This window comes from Artemia sp. Qi Xiang Cuo, chromosome 6, assembly GCF_049724085.1.
Source record: "Artemia sp. Qi Xiang Cuo chromosome 6, ASM4972408v1, whole genome shotgun sequence".
Taxonomy (NCBI): domain Eukaryota; kingdom Metazoa; phylum Arthropoda; class Branchiopoda; order Anostraca; family Artemiidae; genus Artemia; species Artemia sp. Qi Xiang Cuo.
Window position 1 is genome coordinate 53,155,389 of NC_142799.1, and position 23,447 is coordinate 53,178,835.

The window sequence follows — 23,447 nt, forward strand, 5'->3', positions numbered from 1 at the left end:
TTTATGATATTGCAGAACTTAACAGTGGAGAACAAAAAACTGGCGGTACGATTGATATAAATTCTATCTGACCCAAAATTGTTTGTTTCTACATTATTCAAAAAATAAATTTTGGACCTTTTTAAACACTTTATTTAAGTTGGTTTGGGTAGAAATGTTAGGATTAAATCTAGCAAGGATCAAATATTGTTATCAATATTTCACCCACTTCCTGTGGTCTCATTGAGCTAGAATTTTGCACACACCTTGATATTCAATGATGAGCCCTTGAGCCGTCAAATACTCCACCTCCCCCGTCTTTTTAAACACTTTTACTCAAGTTGGTATGCGTAGAAAAAAAAGTGTTAGGATTAAATCTAGCAAGGATCCAATCTTGTAATCAATATTTCACCCACTTCCTGTGGTCTCATTGAGCTAGAATTTTGCACACACCTTGACATCCAATGATGAGCCCTTGAGCCGTCAAATACTCCACCTCCCCCATCTTTTTAAAAACTTTTACTCAAGGTGGTAAGCGTAGATAAAGAAGTGTTAGGATTAAATCTAGCAATGATCCAATCTTGTAATCAATATTTCACCCACTTCCTGTGGTCTCATTGAGCTAGAATTTTGCACACACCTTGATATCCAATGATGAGCCCTTGAGCCGTCAAATACTCCACCTCCCCCATCTTTTTAAACACTTTTACTCAAGTTGGTATGCGTAGAAAAAGAAGTGTTAGGATTAAATCTAGCAAGGATCCAATCTTATAATCAATATTTCACCCACTTCCTGTGGTCTCATTGAGCTAGAATTTTTCACACACCTTAACATTCAATAACGAGCCCTTGAGCCGTCAAATACTCCACCTCCCCCGTCTTTTTAAAAACTTTTACTCAAGTTGTTATGCGTAGAAAAAGAAGTGTTAGGATTAAATCTAGCAAGGATCCAATCTTGTAATCAATATTTCACCCACTTCCTGTGGTCTCATTGAGCTAGAATTTTGCACACACCTTGATATCCAATAATGAGCCCTTGAGCCGTCAAATACTCCACCTCCCCCATCTTTTTAAAAACTTTTACTCAAGGTGGTAAGCGTAGATAAAGAAGTGTTAGGATTAAATCTAGCAATGATCCAATCTTGTAATCAATGTTTCACCCACTTCCTGTGGTCTCATTGAGCTAGAATTTTGCACACACCTTGATATCCAATTATGAGCCCTTGAGCCGTCAAATACTCAACCTCCCCCATCTTTTTAAACACTTTTACTCAAGTTGTATGCGTAGAAAAAGAAGTGTTAGGATTAAATCTAGCAAGGATCCAATCTTGTAATCAATTTTTTACCCACTTCCTGTGGTCTCATTGAGCTAGAATTTTTCACACACCTTAATATCCAATGATGAGCCCTTGAGCCGTCAAATACTCCACCTCCCCCATCTTTTTAAACACTTTTACTCAAGTTGGTATGCGTAGAAAAAGTAGTGTTAGGATTAAATCTAGCAAGGATCCAATCTTGTAATCAATATTTCACCCACTTCCTGTGGTCTCATTGAGCTAGAATTTTGCACACACCTTGATATCCAATGATGAGCCCTTGACCCGTCAAATACTCCACCTCTCCCATCTTTTTAAACACTTTTACTCAAGTTGGTATGCGTAGAAAAAGTAGTGTTAGGATTAAATCTAGCAAGGATCCAATCTTGTAATCAATATTTCACCCACTTCCTGTGGTCTCATTGAGCTAGAATTTTGCCCACACCTTCATATCCAATGATGAGCCCTTGAGCCGTCAAATACTTCACCTCCCCCATCTTTTTAAACACTTTTACTCAAGTTGGTATGCGTAGAAAAAGAAGTGTTAGGATTAAATCTAGCAAGGATCCAATCTTGTAATCAATATTTCACCCACTTCCTGTGGTCTCATTGAGCTAGAATTTTGCCCACACCTTGATATCCAATGATAAGCCCTTGACCCGTCAAATACTCCACCTCCCCCATCTTTTTAAACACTTTTACTCAAGTTGGTATGCGTAGAAAAAGTAGTGTTAGGATTAAATCTATCAAGGATCCAATCTTGTAATCAATATTTCACCCACTTCCTGTGGTCTCATTGAGCTAGAATTTTGCACACACCTTGATATCCAATGATAAGCCCTTGACCCGTCAAATACTCCACCTCTCCCATCCTTTTAAAAACATTTACTCAAGTTGGTATGCGTAGAAAAAGAAGTGTTAGGATTAAATCTAGCAAGGATCCAATCTTGTAATCAATATTTCACCCACTTCCTATGGTCTCATTGAGCTAGAATTTTGCACACACCTTGATATTCAATGATGAGCCCTTGAGCCGTCAAGTACTCCACCTCCTCCCCCATCTTTTTAAACACTTTTACTCAAGTTGGTATGCGTAGAAAAAGAAGTGTTAGGATTAAATCTAACAAGGATCCAATCTTGTAATCAATATTCCATCCCCTTCCCGTGGTCGCACTGAGACAATATTTTACACATGTATTGGTTTAGGCCCTTGAACCATCAAAATATGACTGGTTAATATTCATCTTGTGTTCGGGTGGATAGGACACAGTAAAATGAGTTTTATACCAACAAATTTCCAGATGTTTCACTTATGGCAAACAAAAATGCTTATGGTTTCTAGACAAATGATTTATTAGAAGGTAATTGTAGTAACCTGAAAATAAAGTAGAAAATAAACAACAGAAAACAGGAAATAAGGCAATTAAGAAAATATGGCAAATAAGGAAATAGGAAACAAGAAGGAAAGCAATTTTCACAGCAGAAGAAAAAATGAAAAATTGCTTTCTTCATGGATAAAACGTACTTGGATGACGACGTACCCTTACATGCGTACAAAATATGAATCACAAAAAGCCAAAAACAACCAGTGTCCGAGGATTGACCAAGATTAGATCAGGTCACGATTAATAAGTGTGAATGTCAAACAAAAGAAAAACAAAATGATATGAAACTCCCAAAAAGGATACTCAAATTTAAAAATATTTGATCATCAATTAAAAAGCAAGTGAAAAAAGCGAATAGATTACCGAATCTTGTCAAATGGGGCTCAGAAGAAAGATATAACTCGCCTTTTTGGGTTTCGGAGCTTTGAAACGCTTGTATAGGTTTCGGCGCTTTTATGGCTCAATTTCATTTTTAGGGAAATGCGCTTTTTGCACATGTACCGAACTTACATCTTAAATTGTACTACACAAAAAAGGGTAGCATTTAGCACCAAATTTAACGACAAGAGGACCCTAAACCAAAGTCCTTAGAGGGTCCCCAAAATTGGCAGGAATTTTGGTATTCAAGAATATCCATATTTCCAGTATATCATATGCTGAAACTCTGGCTGTAAGCTTGAACCTAAGATACAGTAAGGCACTCAATTGAAAAATTGATTTAGGCTCTGAAACACCGAGAGCATGCTCTGAAATATGTGAAAGCCCCATGACAATGACCTACTGGTCATATTAAAGTTATTGATAATATTCCGAATCAGAATAGGTCTTACTTTTGGTAAACACATTCATCCCCAACACGAGTACTGCTTTGCTTGATATTTCGGATCGGCACATTTTCAACTAGCTGCATGGCTTGTTTCATATCTCGTTGTACCCTTGGTGGATTGTCGATAACTCCTTGCCTTCTTTGTCTTGGCTTGATTTGTGGTCCAGCAGGGCCTAGTCTCTGATTTTTGACAGTGGATGACATTGCAACCTAAACCAAAACCACCTTAAATTAAGGGAACGGTATGTAGAAAGAGAACAACCTAATTCAACGAAAAAATTACTCTCTAGTTTAATACTATTATAAAGAAAAACGTAACCTATCTTAAACATAGGCCTATTTTTTCTAGACAGAAGTAAAGATATATTTTTCGTCCATAGATTAATTCAGTGGCATAGCAAAGCAAGGGGGGGGGGGTAAGGGGCAACACTTATCCCCAAGCACATAGAATCTTTAGAGCACTGTTTGGATATACTTATTTCATCAAAGACTACGTTATTAAGGGGAAGTTGAGCAGCAAAAGATATTATATCGAGGCACAGAAAAACTCACCCATGCCTCAGTGTTAATTCTTTGAGTTCACCCTTTTTTAGTAATGATTTTAGAATTTTGAAAAGCCTACCATCAAATAATATATGTGAGCTTTAAAGCTTCATGCTGGACTAGTTTAGCTGTTTATCCAGCAAAGGTACTAAAAAATTAAATAAAAGGAGCATATGTGTTGTTTTTTTTGTGCGCTGGAAAAACAGTTGAATCTTTACCTAAAATCTTGAGACTTTATACACACCAATATTGAAACCACAAAAAGGAGATAGACCAAGTAAATTTCAGAAATGAATTCTAAAATAGGAAAGTTCTAAAAATTCCATCTGGAATGATGGTATTAATGAGACCCCTGAAGAAATTACCCCGACTCAAGAAACTCGTGATAATGCCGTTTTTGTTTTCACCCATGAAAAATCGTAAGGATCGCAGTTGAAGGAACCTTGAGTCATTGAGTCTTTGGAGGCACCAAGACCCACGATGTTTTAAGTGAAAACCTGCAGCAGCTAAAAATAAAAAATATTTTCTTTCTTTACCTCAAATAGTTTTCTTTACCTCAATAGCTTCCCCAACCTTAGTTGAATTCAGAGACGCCATAGACGGGGCTTGTGATGCAACAGTGGCTGTTCCAATTAATGGACCTACAATAAAGTACAATGAAATCAAACAATCTTAACTAATTTGTAATTTCTAAGCCTATATTTGAGTGTTTATTAAAATTTGAGTCTCAACAGGACAATTTTACCTTTATAATAGTTTTACTAAAAAAAACTATTTTTACAAACAGAGGGGGGGGGTCAGGAATCAATCTACATCGGGCAATCTACAACATCTTCATCAGGCATCCCACACCATCCACAATCTACAACATCTTCTCTAGTCTACACGAAGCGTTTAGGTCAACTTAGAACTAGAGAGCAAGAAGTCTATGAACCCCCCTTTTAATGGAGGCGTTGTGCAATACTGGGCCCATCTTGGTCACAACATGTTTTTCCACACTTGGCGATACTCTTTTATCAAAAAACGTTGAAATCCTGCACAGAAAATCTAAGCCTACTACCTCCGACGCATTATATATCTATGCCTACAAATATTATGCTACTAAGGGGAGGAAACCCGTATTAGATAACTTAACTAGGTAGAGGGGATCCATAAGCATTTCTCAATTTGTTTATTCATAAGAGGAAGCATGCAGGTCTTTATCGTAGATTTATTACCAGACAATATAGAAAAACCCAAAGTGAGTTACAAAAAGGTAGACCTGAATAACTGGTTTTGCCTGCTTCAAACACCTCAAGAAATCTTAAGTGATGCCATGGAATAATACGCGCATAGAGCTTCTCAAAACACACATTGTCTGTAATTTATTATAAATTTACACGTCTATGGCATCTATAAAAAGTATTTGGTCCATAAGGAACTGAATCAGAAAGCATTAGGAGCTTTCAAAATTGGCTTTCAAAATATTTTTGGCTTTCGACAATCAAAATAGTTTCTGTTGTTTTTATGATCTTGATCCTTGTTTTATGTATTAAGCCCATCCATACACAGATTTTATTGAAGGAAGGATCGGAAGATGAATGACTTTCGGAGAAGGTAGACTCTAGCTCCACGGCTTTAGAGATTATGTCTTTCAATAGCCTTCAAGCACAGCAATATCTCTTCCTACTAAGAAGCCTACACCTTATTACAAAATCTTATTTGATACATAAGGAACTGCCTCAAAAGGCAACAGAAATCGACCCTTAAAAAGTATTTAAGGTTTCGATTACCAAAATTGTTTTTGTCACTTGTATGATATTAATCCTCGTTTTTTTTTGCATTAAGGTCAGCCTTAAATGGACTTTATTTGAGGGAGCCTAGGTATCATAATGCTTCTGGGGAAGGTGAACTCTACCTCTTCAGTTTTATAGAATGTGGCCTCTCAGCAGCCTATAACTTATTAAGGGGTTATGACAATTCAACTTTTATAAACTTCATGTCTGAGGGTCATTTATATTGACAGCTTAGTTTAGGAACAACATGAATCTTTAATACAATAGCAGAGATAGTGTAACAATTAATAAGTATAAACCAAAAACGACATAGACCTACTTATGGTCGTGAACAGCCCTGAGCGACCTCAGGGTCACTCAACCCTGAGCCAATAACGAAACTGCGTTGCAATAAGCTTGCACGAATCAAACTAGTAAGATTGCCAACTTGACTATATTGCATTGGCATACAAAGTGGTAGCATTTAACGAGCTGGCGCTGACCAATCCGGCTAAATATAAAAATTTATTGAGCTAAACCGCTATACAGAGTGCTAAAACATTTGATGTAAATGGTTAGATCAGCTAACTATGTCAAAATAGCCCGCTCTAGTCACTAGCCCACTCTACTCTGGTCACTAGTCCATTCATCTTCTTTGATATATAGATCACTACATTCTTTTCATGAAATTTTATTACGCTAAATCGTATGCTCCCAATGTTGTATTCAACAAATTTTGCAATTATTGGCATGAATGAAGAAATTCGGTCACATTTTCAAAATAATCCGCTAGTGGTCCTGATCTTACCAGGGGCAAAACGGAACACAGATGTACACTACCTTTGATCATCAGCTTTGCCATCTCTTGAACAGCAGCTGGACTAGTAGTTTTTTTTGAACAGAGATTTTGAACTGTATGTCCCTTATGAACTCGGACTGAGGAACTCTCAACTTCAGGAATTTCTTTAGCTGACACTATGGATGCCTAGACAGAGAAAAAGGTTTATGAACAGTAGAATAGTTGAAAATAACCTTACCAATTAAATTTACAAAAAACGTTATATGTATTAACTAGTTGATAAAAAAAAAGATCGCGGCCTAGAATGTTGGGACATTTTTGGGCAATTTTATTTCGGTAGGGCTATTCTGTAAAAAGTAGGCTTTCAAGCCTTACACCACCTCTTGTTTGACCGGCAGGAGGACTCATTCATATCCAACTTCTTCATCTCTTATCGCTTTCCATCAGGGGTTTTACTCTAACTTACGTGCTGATAGATTAATGGTAATTGATAGATTAGTGGTAATTTACAGAGGTAATTACGACGTCTCTAGTCTTCCTACCTATAGTGAACATTTTCTTAGTCTTCACAGACACTCGCTTATTTCATAGATTTATATAGTTGTATTCAATAATATGCAGCATAGCTAATCTGCTTACCTTTACAAAGAAAATAACAATACAGCAAGAAGGACCGGTTGCTTATCATATAGGCCTATAAAAATGTATAGAAGAAACAAAGCAAACAAAGGTAGCTAAGCCGTTTCCAGTTTTCTTTCAGCCGTTTCTAGCTTTCTTTCATAACTGACGAACATTTTTCTCTTTGGGCAGTACTCTTTTAAAAGGTCGTTCATAAAAGAGTTTGTTGGCGGGAAGATAGACAGAAGGTTGTGGAGAAGGAACTATTTTGGCCTTCAAATCATATTTTGATAATTTTCAATCGTTGCATGATTCTGGCTTTTGCGATTACTACTCCTATTCAAAGCAGCCATAAAAAATGACATAAAATGAATTTTATCCATGTTATTAACCAACCTCTCAGTCATTTCAGGAAAAACATACACCTTTTTGTAAAAAAAAATAACTATTTAATAAATTTATTGAAGCTTATTTTTAAGATTTAAAATTGTCGATAAGTACAACTACACATGGAGAGCAGGATTATAGAGCTAGAGTCCCCCATATACTGATATAAGATCTGCTTATTCTCAGGAACTTTGGAATAAGATATGTTCGAATGAATGAGAATGTGGCTACTTAGGTTTGAATATTTCCTGATTCCTTAAACCTTCAAAATGCCTTGATTGTGTGGACCTATGTCTCTAAGTATGTACACAGAAAAATCTAAAATTTGTAATAATTCAACTTTTGGCTTATAAGCCAGAACGCGGGAATTTTCTGCAGGGAGGGGGGGAATAATACAAAACAAATTTTATTTAATAATTTGAATGCGAAGCGGCCAGAAATTTAGAGAAATTTGAATTTTGAGAAGGCGAGGCAAGTAAACCCTCCCCCCTTACGTAAGTCCCTGCTTAGAATGGCAATCAAAGAATCAATTCGCTTAAACATTACGTGGAGAAGCGGAAGTTTTCTATTTAAAATAATATATTAAAAGTAGATTGGTAGATATTACTCGTGCTTCTTGGATAGCAGAACGTCTTATCTCAGTTTAGTAAGATATTTTCTACCACGATACCCTCACAACCATCGGACTCCGAAGTCTAGAAATTCAGTTCGGCGACATTATCCTAAGGGTTAAGGAAATACCCTTGTCTAACCCTGATCACCGTGACATTTTGTCCCAGAAGCACAAACAAGCAGCCTTGAGAGACAGAGCCTAAAACTTCCTCGAACAAATCGCTACTGGAGTTCTTTTATGCCCTTTTTTACATCATCGTAGGTCTGTTTATTTTTGTGTCTATGCTTTATAGAAATAAGTTGTTTATTGAGTGTCACTAATTGAAATAATCAGGGTCGCTCTTTTTTCTTATTTCTTTTTATAAAAACATGTTTTGTATTAAAACATAAACTTAGCCATTCAATTACGAATGTATAGTAAAAATAAAGACTTATATCTATCTCTCATATAGTCATGTTTTTTAAACATTATAGAAGAGCAATCTTTCTGTTAAGAAACAGCTGAATCAATTCACAGTGTTAGTAAGATTTTCTCTTTAAATATTGTTAAAAAGTGACTTTCTGGTAAAACCCAACACCTTTCATAAATCTATCATGACTTTAAATCTAACATGACTTTAAATTTAATCTATCATGACCTAGAACATTGAGCCAGCAGTTCTATAAAAAAAAAATTAAAAAGAAAACACTTTTAAGTGGAGGAACGCTTATAGCAAAGGCTCTTACAAATAGGTATGCGATGTTGCCATGAAATTTCTAAGTGTCTTCTATCTACAGTATTTTTTTCCAAGGATAGTAAATGAATCAGTAAAACGTGGAAGCGACAATCTGGCCAAAGAAAAGTTGAAAGGTACTAATCTTGAATACCAACAAGTAACTAGCAGATTTTATATGGGGGGGGGGAGGGGTAACCTCACTAGTCCCTTATGTAATTATTCGTGATTACTTTTAACTTTCCTTATAGAATATTTGGTGATGTTTAGTCGCTTTATTCTATATTACTCAAAATTTTCAACAGATGAACCTTCAAAATGCTCGTTAACCATATTCTCTTCTTTTTTTTAAGTCGACCCAAAGAAAACTTTAATTATAGGGAGAACCAACTTCAAAATATCGAACTCATTAAAATATCGAGAGTGAACATATCGACATAATGCAGGTGTCACCCAAAATAAAGTGTTGCAGCGGTCACTGGGGACATTTTACACACCTTATTTTGACCAAAAATGAATCAGTATGTTTTTCCGATTTTCTTAGCCTACAAATAAAAACTAGATTAATAAAACAAGCTACAATATTGTGAAGCACCACACAATAGCAAAAGCGAAAAAGCGATTAAATGCACAGTTATATTTATTTACTTTTTTTGAGGGGTGGGAGGGGGGATGGGAATTCCAATGCAAAATTGGTAATCTAAGGATAACCAGAATAAAGCAGAGATATTCCTAATTGGTAATGTTTAGAATATTAATTTGTTTTCTATTACAAACCTTGGCTGAATGCAAGTCAATAGTAGAAACGAGAGGGAGTCTCTTGGGTCTTTCATCAATTCGAGCCATTTCTGCAAACCCAACTTGAACCTGTGATTGTGCCGACGAAACAGCACGAATTTGTTCCGCTTTTACTGGCTTTGACTGAAACTGTACAGTTATTGCTTGCTGGACTTGGGCCACAACGGGGATCTCTTCATGCACTGCCATTGTAGGAGCTTTAATCAGTTTTTCTGGGAAAACCTATACGAAGATAAAAATATTATTATACAGAAAAACGTCAATATATCTTCTGTCCTGCATTTGAAAGTGTAAATTGTATAATAAACCTAGAGGAACATTGATAGTGGCAACCCAGAAGAAGCCAAAAAGAAAAAGAAAATAAAAGAGGACCTAAATTAGCCATGATCGCATGAATTCTTTTTTCTTTTTTTTTTCCTTCGTCAAAACAGCAAACGTACATATTGTATAAAACCGATAGGAAGTTGAAAAATAAAAAGGAAAAAGTTTAATATTCGAAGGAACAGAAGAATTTCTTGAAATACGTACCAGCTCCAAATAATGAAAGAAAACAGGAGACTGGGGTGCCACATTTCAAACCAGCTCCAAATAATGAAAGAAAACAGGAGACCGGGGTGCCAAAATTCACAAAATTAATGAGCGTAAGATGGTTCAAGACAATAAAACAAACCCATACCAAAAGAAGTAAAATGGTCAAATTAACTGCTTTCATCAACCAATCAGCCTCATGGCAAGGGAGAGTGACCAATTTCCCTCACCATGAAATCCGAAGATTTCAATATAAATTTATAGTGCTTTCATGTAATACAGCTTTTTTCAGTATCGATGAATCCTGTCTGTGTTCAATATTATGTAAAGATATCTATTTCTCTGAGGAAGGACTATAGAAATGGGTTTCAAGATCTATTTCTCTAAAACAAAAAAAAAATTTTTTGATAATATAGACAGCCTGTTGAATTTATGTGGTAAATAGTGGCAATAATTGTCACTAATTTTATTAGTGACAATAATTTTATTGGCAGTAATTTTATATTATAGTAATTGTATATGTTACTATAATTACTATAAAATGTATATGTTACTATAAAATTTTATAAATATTACTATAATTTTAATGTTTATTTTCAATATTAAGTACAAAAGAAAATAGTTGTCATAAACTTGATTTTCAGTAAAGCGCCAATGACGCATGTAGGTTTTAGACTTTTACAGTGAGAGAAGGAGGTCATACCCAAACTCTTGTTTGTGGTGATTTTTGTTCGTTTCAAGCTTGATTTGCATATTCAATTTAAGTTTCACTCGTTTTAAGATTTATTTATTAATTTACATTAATATCTATTGTATGTTTGTTTGCATTGATTGTTTATTTAATTTCTGTTCGTTTTAATTTTCATTTATAATTCAATAGGAAAATATTTTTTTTTGTCTTGAGCTTGATTTTCATATTCAATCTAAGCATTACTCGCTTAAAAATCTAGTTATTGATTTATATTATTACTTGTTGTATGACTTTGCTATGATTGCTTATTTAATTTCTGTTCGTTTTGGGTTTCATTTATACTTTAATAGTAATTTCTGGTCGTTTTGAGTTTGAATTTTAACAGATATTTGCATCTGCTGAGCTTAAGTTTAAAATGGGCTTTACTTTTCTTTGAAAAACTAATTTTTCGGAAAGTTTTTTAAAATTAATTTTGGTTCATTTTTGATTGCAAACAAATTCAAGTTTTTAAAAATTCCTTATTTCAAAATCAAACTTTAAAAAAAAAATGATCAAAAATTCATCAAAGTATCAAAACTGGTATCAAAGTAACAATATAAAAGTGAAAAAATGGGTTTGTGTCAACCTCGGAGTTTTTATTATCTGATGTTTGAACTATTTTTAACAAACTTGCTATCTCAAAATTTTTATCGGATGGGTTTGGGGAAAAAGGGCATGGGGGGGGGGACTAGATTAAGCTTCGGTCTCTTTTGACTCTTTCAAAGTGAACTAGAACTTTCTAATTTCAATCAAATGACCCCTCTCTGAAGTTTATACGAGTATCCCTTCTATAAAAGCCATATATATCCCCAGAGTTTAACTTACAACGCTTGTCCCTGGGTCCTGGGGGGTTGTGTTGACCCTGGAGTGATAATATCTGATGGTTGAACTATTTTTAACAAAATAGTCACCTCAAAGTTTTATGGGATGGGTTTATCCATCTGATACACCCAAACGCATGGAGGGCGGGAGGGGCTAGTTGCCCTCCGATTTTTTTTCACTCTGAGAAAATGAACTATAACTTTTAATTTCCATTCAAATGAACCCTCTCTGAAGTTTATATGAGCATCCCTTTCCTGAGGACCGCCTACGACCCCAGGACATAGCTTACAATGCCTGCCCCCGGGCGCTGGGGGGACGTGTCGAGACCGCAATTTTATGTATCTGACCTTTGAACTATTTTAACAAATTGGCTCTCTCAAAGTTCTTATCGGATGGGTTTCAGGAAAATAGGGCGTGGAGAGGGGGGCCAGTTGCCCTCCGATCTCTTTTGACTCTTAAAAAATGAACGAAAACTTTCAATCTCCAATCTCATGAGCCCTCCAAAGTTTATACGAGCACACCTTCCATAAGAACCATATCTACCCCCAGAGGAATACTTAAAACGCCTGCCCCGGGCCCTGAGGGGGGGGGTTGTGTCGACACAGGATTTTTTCTTATCTGACCTTTGAACTATTTTTAACGAAATGACCATGCGTAAAGGAGTTTTTGTTAGATGATCTTTGAACTATTTTTAACAAAATAGCTACCTCAAATTTTTTATCATATGTATTTGGGAAAAAGGGCTTGGGGGGGGGGGAGGCCAGTTGCCCTCTGATCACTTTTGACTCTTAAAAAGGACACTAGAACTCTCGATTTCCAATCAAATGAGCCCCTTTTGAGGTTTATACGACGACCGCTTCCATATGAAGTGTCTCTAGGAAAAAAATAAATGGAGTGTAGGGAGAGGCTAGATGCCCTCCAATCAGTTTTGACTCTTAAAAAGTTAATTACAACTTTCAATTTCCAATCGAATGAGCCCTCTAGGACGTTTATACGAGCATCCCTTCCATAACAACCATATATGCCCCCAGGGCATAACTTACAACGCCTACCCCCGGGCCCTGGGGGTCTGTATTGACACTGGAGTTTTTGTAATCGGAATTTAACTATTTATAACAAAATGTCTATCTCTAAATTTTTATCTGATGCATTTAAAGCGTGGAGGAGGGGGGGCTTGTTGTCCTCCGATCTTTATTGACTCTAAAAAAGTTACTGAAAGCTTTCAATTTTATATCAAATGGACCGTACTCGAAGTTTTTGCCAGCATCCCTTCCGTATGAACTATATATTCCAATAGAGTATTATTCACAACGCCTGCCTCCTGGCCCTGGGGGGTTGCGTCGTCACAGGTTTTTTTCTTATCTGACCCTTGAACTATTTTTAATGGAATGACTATTATAAAAATTTTATCGGATGGGCTTGGAGATAAAAGGGTGTGTGGGGGGGGCTAGTTGCCCTCGGATATCTTTTGACTCTTAAAGATTTAGCTAGAGCTTTCAATTTCCAATCAAATGAGCTTCCTCCGAAGTTTATACGAGCATCCCTTTCATAAGAACCATATATACCCCCAGAACATCACTTACAACGCCTATCCCTCGGGCTCTGGGGGAAGTTTTTTTTATCTAATTTTTGAATAATTTCCAAAAAACTGGCTGTCTCAAAATTTGCAGCGGAAGGGTTTGGGGAAAAAAGAGCGGGGGGGGCTAGTTTAACTCTCTTGACTCTTAAAAAGTTAACTAGAACTTTCAATTTCCAATCAAATGAGCCCTCTATGAAGTTTATACGAGCATCCCTTTCATACGAACAATATATGCCCCAGGGCCTAACTTACAACGCCTGCCCCCGGGCCCTGGGGGGTTGTGACGACACCTGAGTTTTGTTATTTAACTTTTGAGCAATTTTTAACTTAATGGCTATCTCAAAATTTTATTGGATGCATTTGGGGAAAAAGGTGTGTGCCGGGGGGAAGGGGCTAGTTGCCCTCCAATCTCTTTTGACTCTAAAAAACTGAACTGGAACTTTCAATTTCCAATCAAATGAGCCATCTCGGAAGTTTTTACGAGCATCCCTTCAATAAGAACCATATATTCTCCCAGGGAATAACTTACAACACGTGCCCTCAGGCCCTGGGGGGGCTGTGTCGACCCCTGAGTTTTTGTTATATGGTCTTAGAAATATTTAAAAAAAAACTATCTCAAAGTTCTTATCGGATGGGTTTGAGGAAAAAAGGGCGTAAAGGGGGGGAGGCTTGGTGCCCTACAATCTCTTTTGAATCTTAAAAAGTGAACTAGAACTTTCAATTTCCAATCAAATGAGCCCTCTTTGAAGTTAATACGAGCATCCCTTCCATAACACCCATATATGCCCCCAGGAGATTACAACGCCTGCCCCCAGGTCCTGGAGGGTTGTGTTGACACCGGAATTTTTGTTATATGATCTTTAATTTATTTTTAACAAAATGGCTATCTTAAAATTTTTATTGGATGCAAATGGGAAAAAAGGATTTGGGGGGGGGGGGAAGCTGGTTACCCTCCAATACCTTTTGAGCCTTAAAAAGTGAACCATAACTTTCAATTACCAGTCAGACGAACCCTTTTTGAATCTTTTGCGAACATCCTTTCCATAATAACGATATATACCTCAAGGGCATAACTTATAACCCTTGCCCTGAAGACCGTTGGGGGATTGTCCAGCTCAAACATATAATTTCCAGAACTTTCAGCTACGTTGAACAAAACGGCTATATCAAATTTTGATTGGATGTGTTTGGGGAAATGATTGGCGTGGAAAAGGTGTCAGTTGCCTTAGAATCACTTTCGACTATTAAAAAGGGAAGTAGCCATTTAAGTTTCCAATCGAATGAGCCCTTTCTGAAGTTTCTACGACAACACTGTATATACAAAACCTTATATGCCCCCAGTGCATAACTTATAACCCTTGCCCTGAGGGCTGTGGGGGAGTTATCATCATTAAAGACCTAATTTCAAGAACTTAAAACTACGCTGAATAAAATGGCTATCTAAAGATTTTGATTGGATGTGCTTGGAGAAAATGTGGGGGGTTAGTTGCCCTCCAATCACTTTCTACTATTAAAAAGGGCACTAGCCCTTTGAATTTCGAATCGAATGAGTCTTTTTTTGAAGTTTCTACGACAACACCTTCTATAAAAACCTTATATGCCCCCAGGGCGCAACTTAAAACCCTTGCCCCGAGGGTTGTGGGGGAGTGTCCTCTTCAAAAACATATTTTCTATCTGGAAATCAACTACACTCAACAAATTGGCTATCTCAAATTTTGATTGGATGTGTTTGGGGGAATGATGGGTGCGGGAGGGGGGGGGGGCTAGTTACACTCCAATCACTTTCGACTATTAAAAAGGGCACTAGAACTCTCGATTTCCAATCGAATGAGCCCCCTTTGAAGTTTCTACAACGACCCCTTCCATATGAAGTGCCTCTAGAAGAAAAAAAATAATAACAATAAAACATTGGAGCCGTATGGCCTTTACTATAGGTAACGCTATAGCGTTGCCTCTGATAAATAGATGTGGAAGTGGTCTCGTGATAAAGCATAGTTAAAATCTAAAATCACTAGAATGAAGTATGAACCTTTGATATTGAACACGATGGTAAAAATTATTACAAGATGAACCGAAGACTTAAAAGAATACAAAAAAATAATAGCATTATCCTTTAAATATTTCATGACCATCTTCAAGTCCATCATGAACAAACTAAAATTTTTCCAGGTAGAACGGGAAAAAAATTCAAGATAATATTTATCCCTCATTTAGAGCTTTAGCAAGCACATAAAAATTCCAGAATTTATTGAAATGATAGTATAAAACTCCATTGTGGAAACAGTTGTCAGCAATTTTCAGACTTGTCTCGCTCAACTATAATATATACTAAGATTTACCAATTAAGGAGATTTTGCAGTTATAAACCTTTAAAAATAAGGAAGGAACTTACTTCAGAAGAAATAGCAACTGCTTGAGTGGGACACTTCACATTTTCAGGAACCACCTCTAGGTCCAATTCTTCGAGAGTTTCGCTGTATAATGAAAAAAATATTACAATACTTTTCTCCGATCGTTAGTAATGAGATCAGTAATTTGGTATAAAAAAAAAAAAGAATAATTAAACAACACATTAAGGAATTGTTTATATGGAGTTTTGTAACGTTTTTACGAGTAGGACAAAACTTTGCAGGGGAGGGAGGTTCAAACCTCCTACCCCCCTGGATACGACCTTATCTAACTATTTGAAAAATAGAAAACAAATCGATTACACGGTTGCAATCTAGACCTTTCTGTGTGGGAGAGGGCTGGAGCTAAGACTCACCTTCTCCCGCATACGGTAAAAACAGTAACAATTACAGTAAACAGAAACAAAAATGAACAAATTTCATATTGTTGGTGCTGAAACCTTTTGATTCTGAACGTAGATAATAATTGTATTTCAAAATAATAAACAACACAGGCCTACAAATATGAACCGTAGACACTTCGAATTTTTAGGATATTTTTAAGGTTGTTGTGGGGGCCTGATTTCCAAAACGGAGCATTTTTTTATTCTTTTACATCATAATTTATTATCATAGGGTGTGCAAATTTACCATTTGAAAAATTTCCGATAAAAATAAAAGATAATTAATTCAGAATATAATGTTCATTTGAGAACAGAGTCATAGTCAAACATTAAATCTAATTTTCTGCTATTGCAAAATAATCGAACTAAATCTTTACTCGAATCTATACACAAATCTTTTTTTTAAACATAGAAGTCAAAATCAAGCTTAGGTATTTTTAGGTTTTAGATATTATTTCCATAATTGCGATTAAAAAAAGGGCTGACACTCATTTGAATTACTTTAACTTCAAAAGTAATGCTCAAAAGAGCAAATTTGGTTTAGAATTTTGCAAAGTTTAAAAACTATTTATTACTTGAAGGGTATGTGATTGTCCAACCGTCACTCGAGTGCTTAGACTTCCCTCTATAAAAAAAATTACTCATTTTATACTTCGACAAAAACTGAAAGGATGTCCCTTCTTTTTCTGATCACAGAGAATAACCAGTTTCCACTTGCCAAGTTTCAACGACAGCAAAATAAAAGGGAGGCAACAAGGCCTTCGAACGTTGAAATGACAACTCCCCTACAAAGTGTATGTATTTAGATTCCACATGCAAAAAGGAGCATATTTAGTCTAACACTTATCAAACAATACTTACTCAAATATATTCAAGTCAAAAGTTACAAGAATTTAGATGTATAAAAAATAAGCCTAGACAACACATTCAAATACTTATGTTTTAGTCACTTCCAACTTTTAATTTGACAATATTCCAGAGACTTAAAATTTTATATATATTTAATATATATAATATAATATATATAATATAATATAATATAATATATATAATATATATTAATATATTTAATATATATTTAATATTTATATATATTTTATATATATTTTAAATATATTTAACTAGACTTAAAATTTCTTTAAAAATATTTAGCACTTCACAGGAATTACCAAAGAAAAGTTGGAGACCCCCCCCCCAAATTTCATGTTTTTTTTAGTTTTTTGTTATTTTCTTTATCACTTCTTCATTAGGGAACTAAAAGACATCTTTTATAGTTATGTCCAAAATACAAATTCAAAGACTCTTTCTACTTACCCTAGTGATGAAAGAATAATAACTAGTAAGACATTTTTACGGAAAAGTTATATGACCCATTTGTTCGGCCTGAATAAGTCTGGACAGTTTCAACAAAAGATTTTAAAACCTAAAGGGTCGCTATTCAAAAAAATTGTTGCAATAATACAGCTACTGTAAAGGCCACTTCATTCCTTTTTGTTTGACTTTAAAAAACAATGAACCAGGAAGAGCTCCAGGGGAAGGCAAGTCAACCGCTAAATCATTTTTAGAAACAAAAAACAATACGGAAAAAGAGGTCTAATTTTATAACAGAAAGCTTTAGTTAAGATATTGCCTAATGAATTATAAGAAGTAAGAAAAGGCGTTTTATTAAGAAAGTTAGAAAATTTTTATTATTGTGTTGCGAAAGCAACACTTTCAGTTTGTCAAAATTTCTAATTTCCATTGATTTCCGTTCATGTCAAGAAATCGCCCCACCCCTGGAAAGAAAGATGACATAAAAACCACAAAAGAGGAAAATGATAAATAATCCAATTTAAACCCTTTTAAAACACAGCTCCTGGTAGCTCCCTCCCCATGCCAATTTTCGGGCGTCACTCATGCTACCGCAGACTGGAATTTCCATCAGGTTTAATATATTTCTAGTAAATCGCTAAATTTGAATTGTTACCTTTGAAATTGCAAAATTGCTATATTTCAAATTGCTCTCTTTACTATAAACTGGAGTGTTTGAAGTTTTTCACCTCAAGCGAAGGCCAAAAATTTCTTTTCTAGGAATCTCTGTTATGCAGTTCAGTCGAGTTCATTATCATATACTTGGATAGATAGTCTCGGATAAAATTAGACTTCCCTTGATCTTGCATCAATTCAATTCAATTTTGCTTTTAAATCAATAGCAATAAAATTTGATTAATATACACAACATACTAAACACTACCGTATAACAAGGACTTTAGAAGGGTGGCAGCAACTCACATTCAGGATAATCTGTGTTCATTCTAAGCTCCAAAGTTGCTTTTAAATTATCTGGGAAAAATTATACTTTGTTTGTTTTTTTCTGTCCCTTTTTCATATCATGTTCAGGGTTATTTTAGATATTGGCGGGACTGATGTCGTCCTCAGTCCCCACTTCTCACCACCATCCACAACCCCTCATTTTTTAAGCTAAAGTTTAACTTTTGCACAACACTGCTTCAACAAGAATCGTCAGATGTTGAATTTTAACCGGGGATAGAGGGGGGGGGGGGGCATGTCTAAAATGACAAGTATTTATTTTCAGATCGTAATTTTGAAAGTTTCAAGGGAAAAGACATATAATAAGGAACTACTTTTCAAGGAGGATGCCACGGACTTTGGGAATATTCCTTTACTTACCATGCATTGCCATTAAGAATTTGAAAAGAAAGCCAAATTTGGAGTTTAAAAAATACATAGTCTCAATTAAATTATCTGATATATATATATATATATATATATATATATATATATATATATATATATATATATATATATATATATATATATATATATATATATATATATATATATATATATTAATAATTCCATATCCTAAAATGTGTTGAACTCTTCTAAAATACAATGAAAATTGACGCTTCAAAAAGTGTCCTTAGCTGTTACCTAATTGGTCTCCTAAAACCCGATCCTGAACTACTACTATCTCTTCTATTGCTGTTCATTTCATTAAATCGGCCAACATCGCAGGAATGAGCAGTAAGGGCAGCAGTTGCCAGTATCAGCCTTGGAGTTCTGCAGCTTTCAGAATCAACAACAGTCACTTCAGATGACAGGGAATTCCGACTAAAATCTTTGTGCTTGTGCTGCTGCCTAAAAAACATCGATTCTATTCCACAAAAATATTCAGAATACCGACTTCAATCACTTATTTTCAGGAATTGCTAAAACAAAAAGAAGAAAAGATTTTTTTTAAGGGTCATCAAATATTGCAATAATTGTAGTTATATTACAACACACCAGTCACAAGGTCAAATTTCTGGAAATGGACTGGAATTTTAAAACAGAAAAAATAAAGCTTTACCCAGTGGCATGATAAGCTGTCTGATTGAGCTTGCTAATGGTAACATTTGTCACCCAGCATCGTCACCAAACTGGCCATACCTTCATAAAACATGAGAAGAAATATACTAAAGAAACACGGCGCTGGCACTAATTTCATTTTATGCACTTGAAAAAGAGGCGTATATGATACAATATACTTGTTTATCAATTGCTTGGCTTGATAAAATTATAACCATGGTAAAAATTTGTAGAAACTTTTGCTGAATTAAAAGAAATATGCAAAATGGTAAAATTACAAAACTGTAAAAAAAAGAATGCAGACAAATTTTTAATCTTGAATACCGGTAGAATTTACCCTCCTGTGTGGTCTCTTGACTGTTGAAAAATATAATAATGAAAAAAACCTGCTAAATCTCCAAAACTGTGTTTGAAACTGTCCTACTATGAGTTATAAAACTTCATTCATTTATAGTGGGTTTTTGGTCAACTAGAGGCATCTACAGACATCTCTACTTCATATAAGATAGTGAAGACGGGATCTCGAATATTTGACAAAAGTTAATCTAGAATATACCATAATGAAGTGAAATTACTGAAATACCAGCAATGTATCTTTCCACTGTTTTTCTGTCCTATCCAAATCCTTAAAAAGCCTGCTCCAATAGAAAGTGTGACGTAACTCATTTTTATTCCTTAAACAATTACGATGGACTCAGTATAGTATGGAGTTATTAGCTCCGGGGAAAATACAATTAAAAGATATCAAGTCCAAAAACAGCATTACTAAAAAAAAAAGAAGAAAAAAAACAGCTTTCAACTAATCGACCAAACATGATGAGCTAGTCAACTCGTTATTTCGTTTTAATAGACATATCAGAAAAAATAACAAACTAACAAGATAATATAAAGTAGAATATTAACAACATTGTAGTCTTCTATTCCTCACTACACTATTTCAGTTATCAAAAGAATGCAACTCCGTTACACAACATTCCACAATTTGGTGCGATAATCAGACGGGACTTTAAACCAGGGTGGTAAGAATTGAATTCTCCAGAAAAGACTCCAACCCATTTATTCATTTCGTTAAACCACTTCATTTCCAAAATTTATTAATTAAACAAGTTCATTAAACAAACATTCAATTCACAATCAAATAGTGTTCTTGTTTAAATTCTTATCATATTCCAATTAGTTAACTTATTTGCTAAAGGCCAGTCTATATCGTTACGCGTTCATCTCACACGCTGGATAATGTCACATTTTCGGCAGAACGGAAAACTGATGTAAGCACTTTTTCTATTTCCAATCATGGAGATGAATAAATAATTCGGTAAATACCCACAAATAATTCAATATAAAAGTTAAAATAAAGAACTGGAAGATTCTACATAGGTTTGAAAGAACTAGGTGAATTGTATTATAAAAGCAAAACAAGAAAAAATATACATATTAACACGAAAGGCTTGCTAAGAATATTCTTCCATCAAAACAACATAATTTTTGCTTTCTATCGTCCAAAACGGCTTGAGAAAGCTCATAATTGGAAACGACTTGTCAGTTTGCATATTGAGAAAACCCTAACTTCATTTTACCTGAAATTTTAAATGCAAGGTATCTACTTGGAGACGAAAATATTTGTTCTATGGTTTAATATTACTTTTCGGTTTCTGATTTCGGAAAAAAGATTCTTCTTTCTATCTTTTTCTTTATAAGACACTTTTTTTAATTTTTTTTCCGAGGAATAATGATCGAGTTGAAATAGATGGAGGGATTTAGTTCAAAATAACACAAGCATTCACTAGTGCCAGTTAAGAACCGTTTTAATTACTAGCCTGCCAATTTGGAGCGTGTTTTTTAAACTTACTTGCTGATAAATGATAAAGTTTGATATGCTGGGGGACATCGATGGTTATGGGAGTGAAGGGTGTTCAGCACAATCCGAATAGTCAACTGCACTTGTGAAGCCACAGGAGAGTGGTTGTAACGGTATTTATAAAGTATGACGAGAAGTGTGTGAAGCCAAGATTTTCTGACATGGGGCTCCAGCCACCACAGAGAGAAGTTGCAGGCCTTTGTACCACCTTGTGGTGCAGGACAATAGACTAATGTAGACAAGGCAAATTGTAGGAGAGTGTTGCCAAGAGGTATGTTGCAATCCATTACTTTTGGCAGGAGAGATATAAATGCATTGAAAATCGGGGATGACCTGAAATTAGATTATGTTATACTTCTTGGATGAGAATATAAAAGACGTATTGACTCAATTACAGATAAAAACAATCAGTTGCTTACTGAGTTAATTCAGCAATAGACTCGTCCATTTTATTTAAAATTAAATAAACACATCCTGAAAAACAGTGCATTGTAGTAGTCAAATATTATAACACCGTCCGCTATTTCGTAACAATACGAAGACAAAGATAAATCTTCAATGATAACGCAAAAATGTAGACAATTTTATTTTTCTTGGAACTAACAAAAATGCTTCAGCCTTCAGCTACAGGCATATTTTGCTCCTGAAAGCTCGAGGGTACTGTCTCTGTTGCTGTAACTGTATCAACTGCTGTTATTGATACCACTGATACTGTTGTCTATTAGGTTGTAAAAAAAAGAATGATCTTAATTGGAGGAGGAGGATCAATTTAAATTTTCAACGATTTAAATATAAATAATTTCTTTGATTTAAATATATAAAAGAAAAAACAACAAACGAATAAGCATTCAGTTTTTAAGTAGGCCTTAACTGCCAGGCGACAAAGATGAAAATCATTTAAGCTTTTAGACAGAGTGAGAGGGAATATGCTAGCTTCCTAAAATGTACCTATTACGCCCAAATATCTATTTTTTAAGCAATTTTAACATATTTTTCCAACTTGTTTTCTGTAAGGAGGAGGGGGGCTCAAAATACTCTGAAAAGTAAGCCCCATCCCCTCTGTGTGGAATTGTGAAAAAAACACATTTTAAATTAGTAGTAGTGAAGAGTAAACAGATATATTCGGCACTACTGCCACATTTTTCTTATTTCAAGTCTAATCCTAGATTCAAATCTGACCTTCAAACCCTATAAAATACACCAATCTTAAGAAAACAATATAAAATGTTTTATAGGTTATTGTTATCCCCTTCAAAATCCTTGAACTATTTACTTATTTTGATGTTTGGTTCATTAATGTGTCAGGAAAAAACCCCCCAAAATATTTTTCGTCACCAAATCACTCAAGCGTTTCTTCTCGAGTGACAAAAAAACAACACATTTTCAGCTCAAAAGACATCTAACATTCTCTTACTCAGCCATTTTTTACTTTCTTTAAAATTTTTCTTTTCAGGTCTGAGAGGCATGAGGTTTTGCAAGAGAATAAGCAAAGTCCTCTCCTATTGGCGTTGCAAAAAATGACTTACTTTCCTATGCAAGTGATTGGATTTTGTACCAAAGCTGATTATTGGCAGCTTAGCACTTATGCACTATTTTGCACTAATTCGCCAAGAGTACTGACAACGTAAAAACGAGAGTTTTGTATTTTCTCTACACATAATAGTTATGCTATATTTCAGTCTGATACTACTAGTAATAGTTCTACAGTACCCAACAAGACATCACAATGCCAAGCCTCCTGATGCCAATACAATAGCGTGAACTCCTGCTCCATCTCACCCTACTCAAATCTTCAATATATACTCCCTCCTTCTGATTTCTTCTGATTCCTCCTTCTGAAGTTCTGATTTATTCTGAATTGTGTTTCTACCTTGTGTAGCCACCCCCTTCGAGGACACTCCATTGTTCGGTTGCCCTCAGCTCAGCATTCAGAGTACAATCACTGGCAGCCGATTATCATTCATCCACAAAACGTGACCTAATCACTAAACCATTTCTTTCGTTATGGTTCTAGAAAGTAACATCGACCCGAATCGTTCTCAAAGATTCATCTGGCAT

The 23,447-nt window shown here is 35.2% G+C and overlaps 1 protein-coding gene across 5 annotated transcripts in view; it reads right to left on the reverse strand.

Moving 5' to 3' along the window:
- The window catches only part of unc79 (UNC-79 domain-containing protein), a 230,690-nt gene that overhangs the window by 48,398 nt on the left and 158,845 nt on the right, over window positions 1-23,447 (reverse strand). For all 5 annotated transcript variants that reach the window (XM_089090820.1, XM_089090822.1, XM_089090821.1 and 2 more), the window contains 7 exons: window positions 21,381-21,722; window positions 19,115-19,321; window positions 15,782-15,863; window positions 9,710-9,952; window positions 6,644-6,788; window positions 4,605-4,690; window positions 3,511-3,716 (listed from right to left, as the gene is read on the reverse strand). In XM_089090820.1, coding sequence (XP_088946946.1) covers window positions 3,511-3,716; window positions 4,605-4,690; window positions 6,644-6,788; window positions 9,710-9,952; window positions 15,782-15,863; window positions 19,115-19,321; window positions 21,381-21,722 — 1,311 coding nt within the window. The remainder of the gene's footprint in view (window positions 1-3,510; window positions 3,717-4,604; window positions 4,691-6,643; window positions 6,789-9,709; window positions 9,953-15,781; window positions 15,864-19,114; window positions 19,322-21,380; window positions 21,723-23,447) is intronic.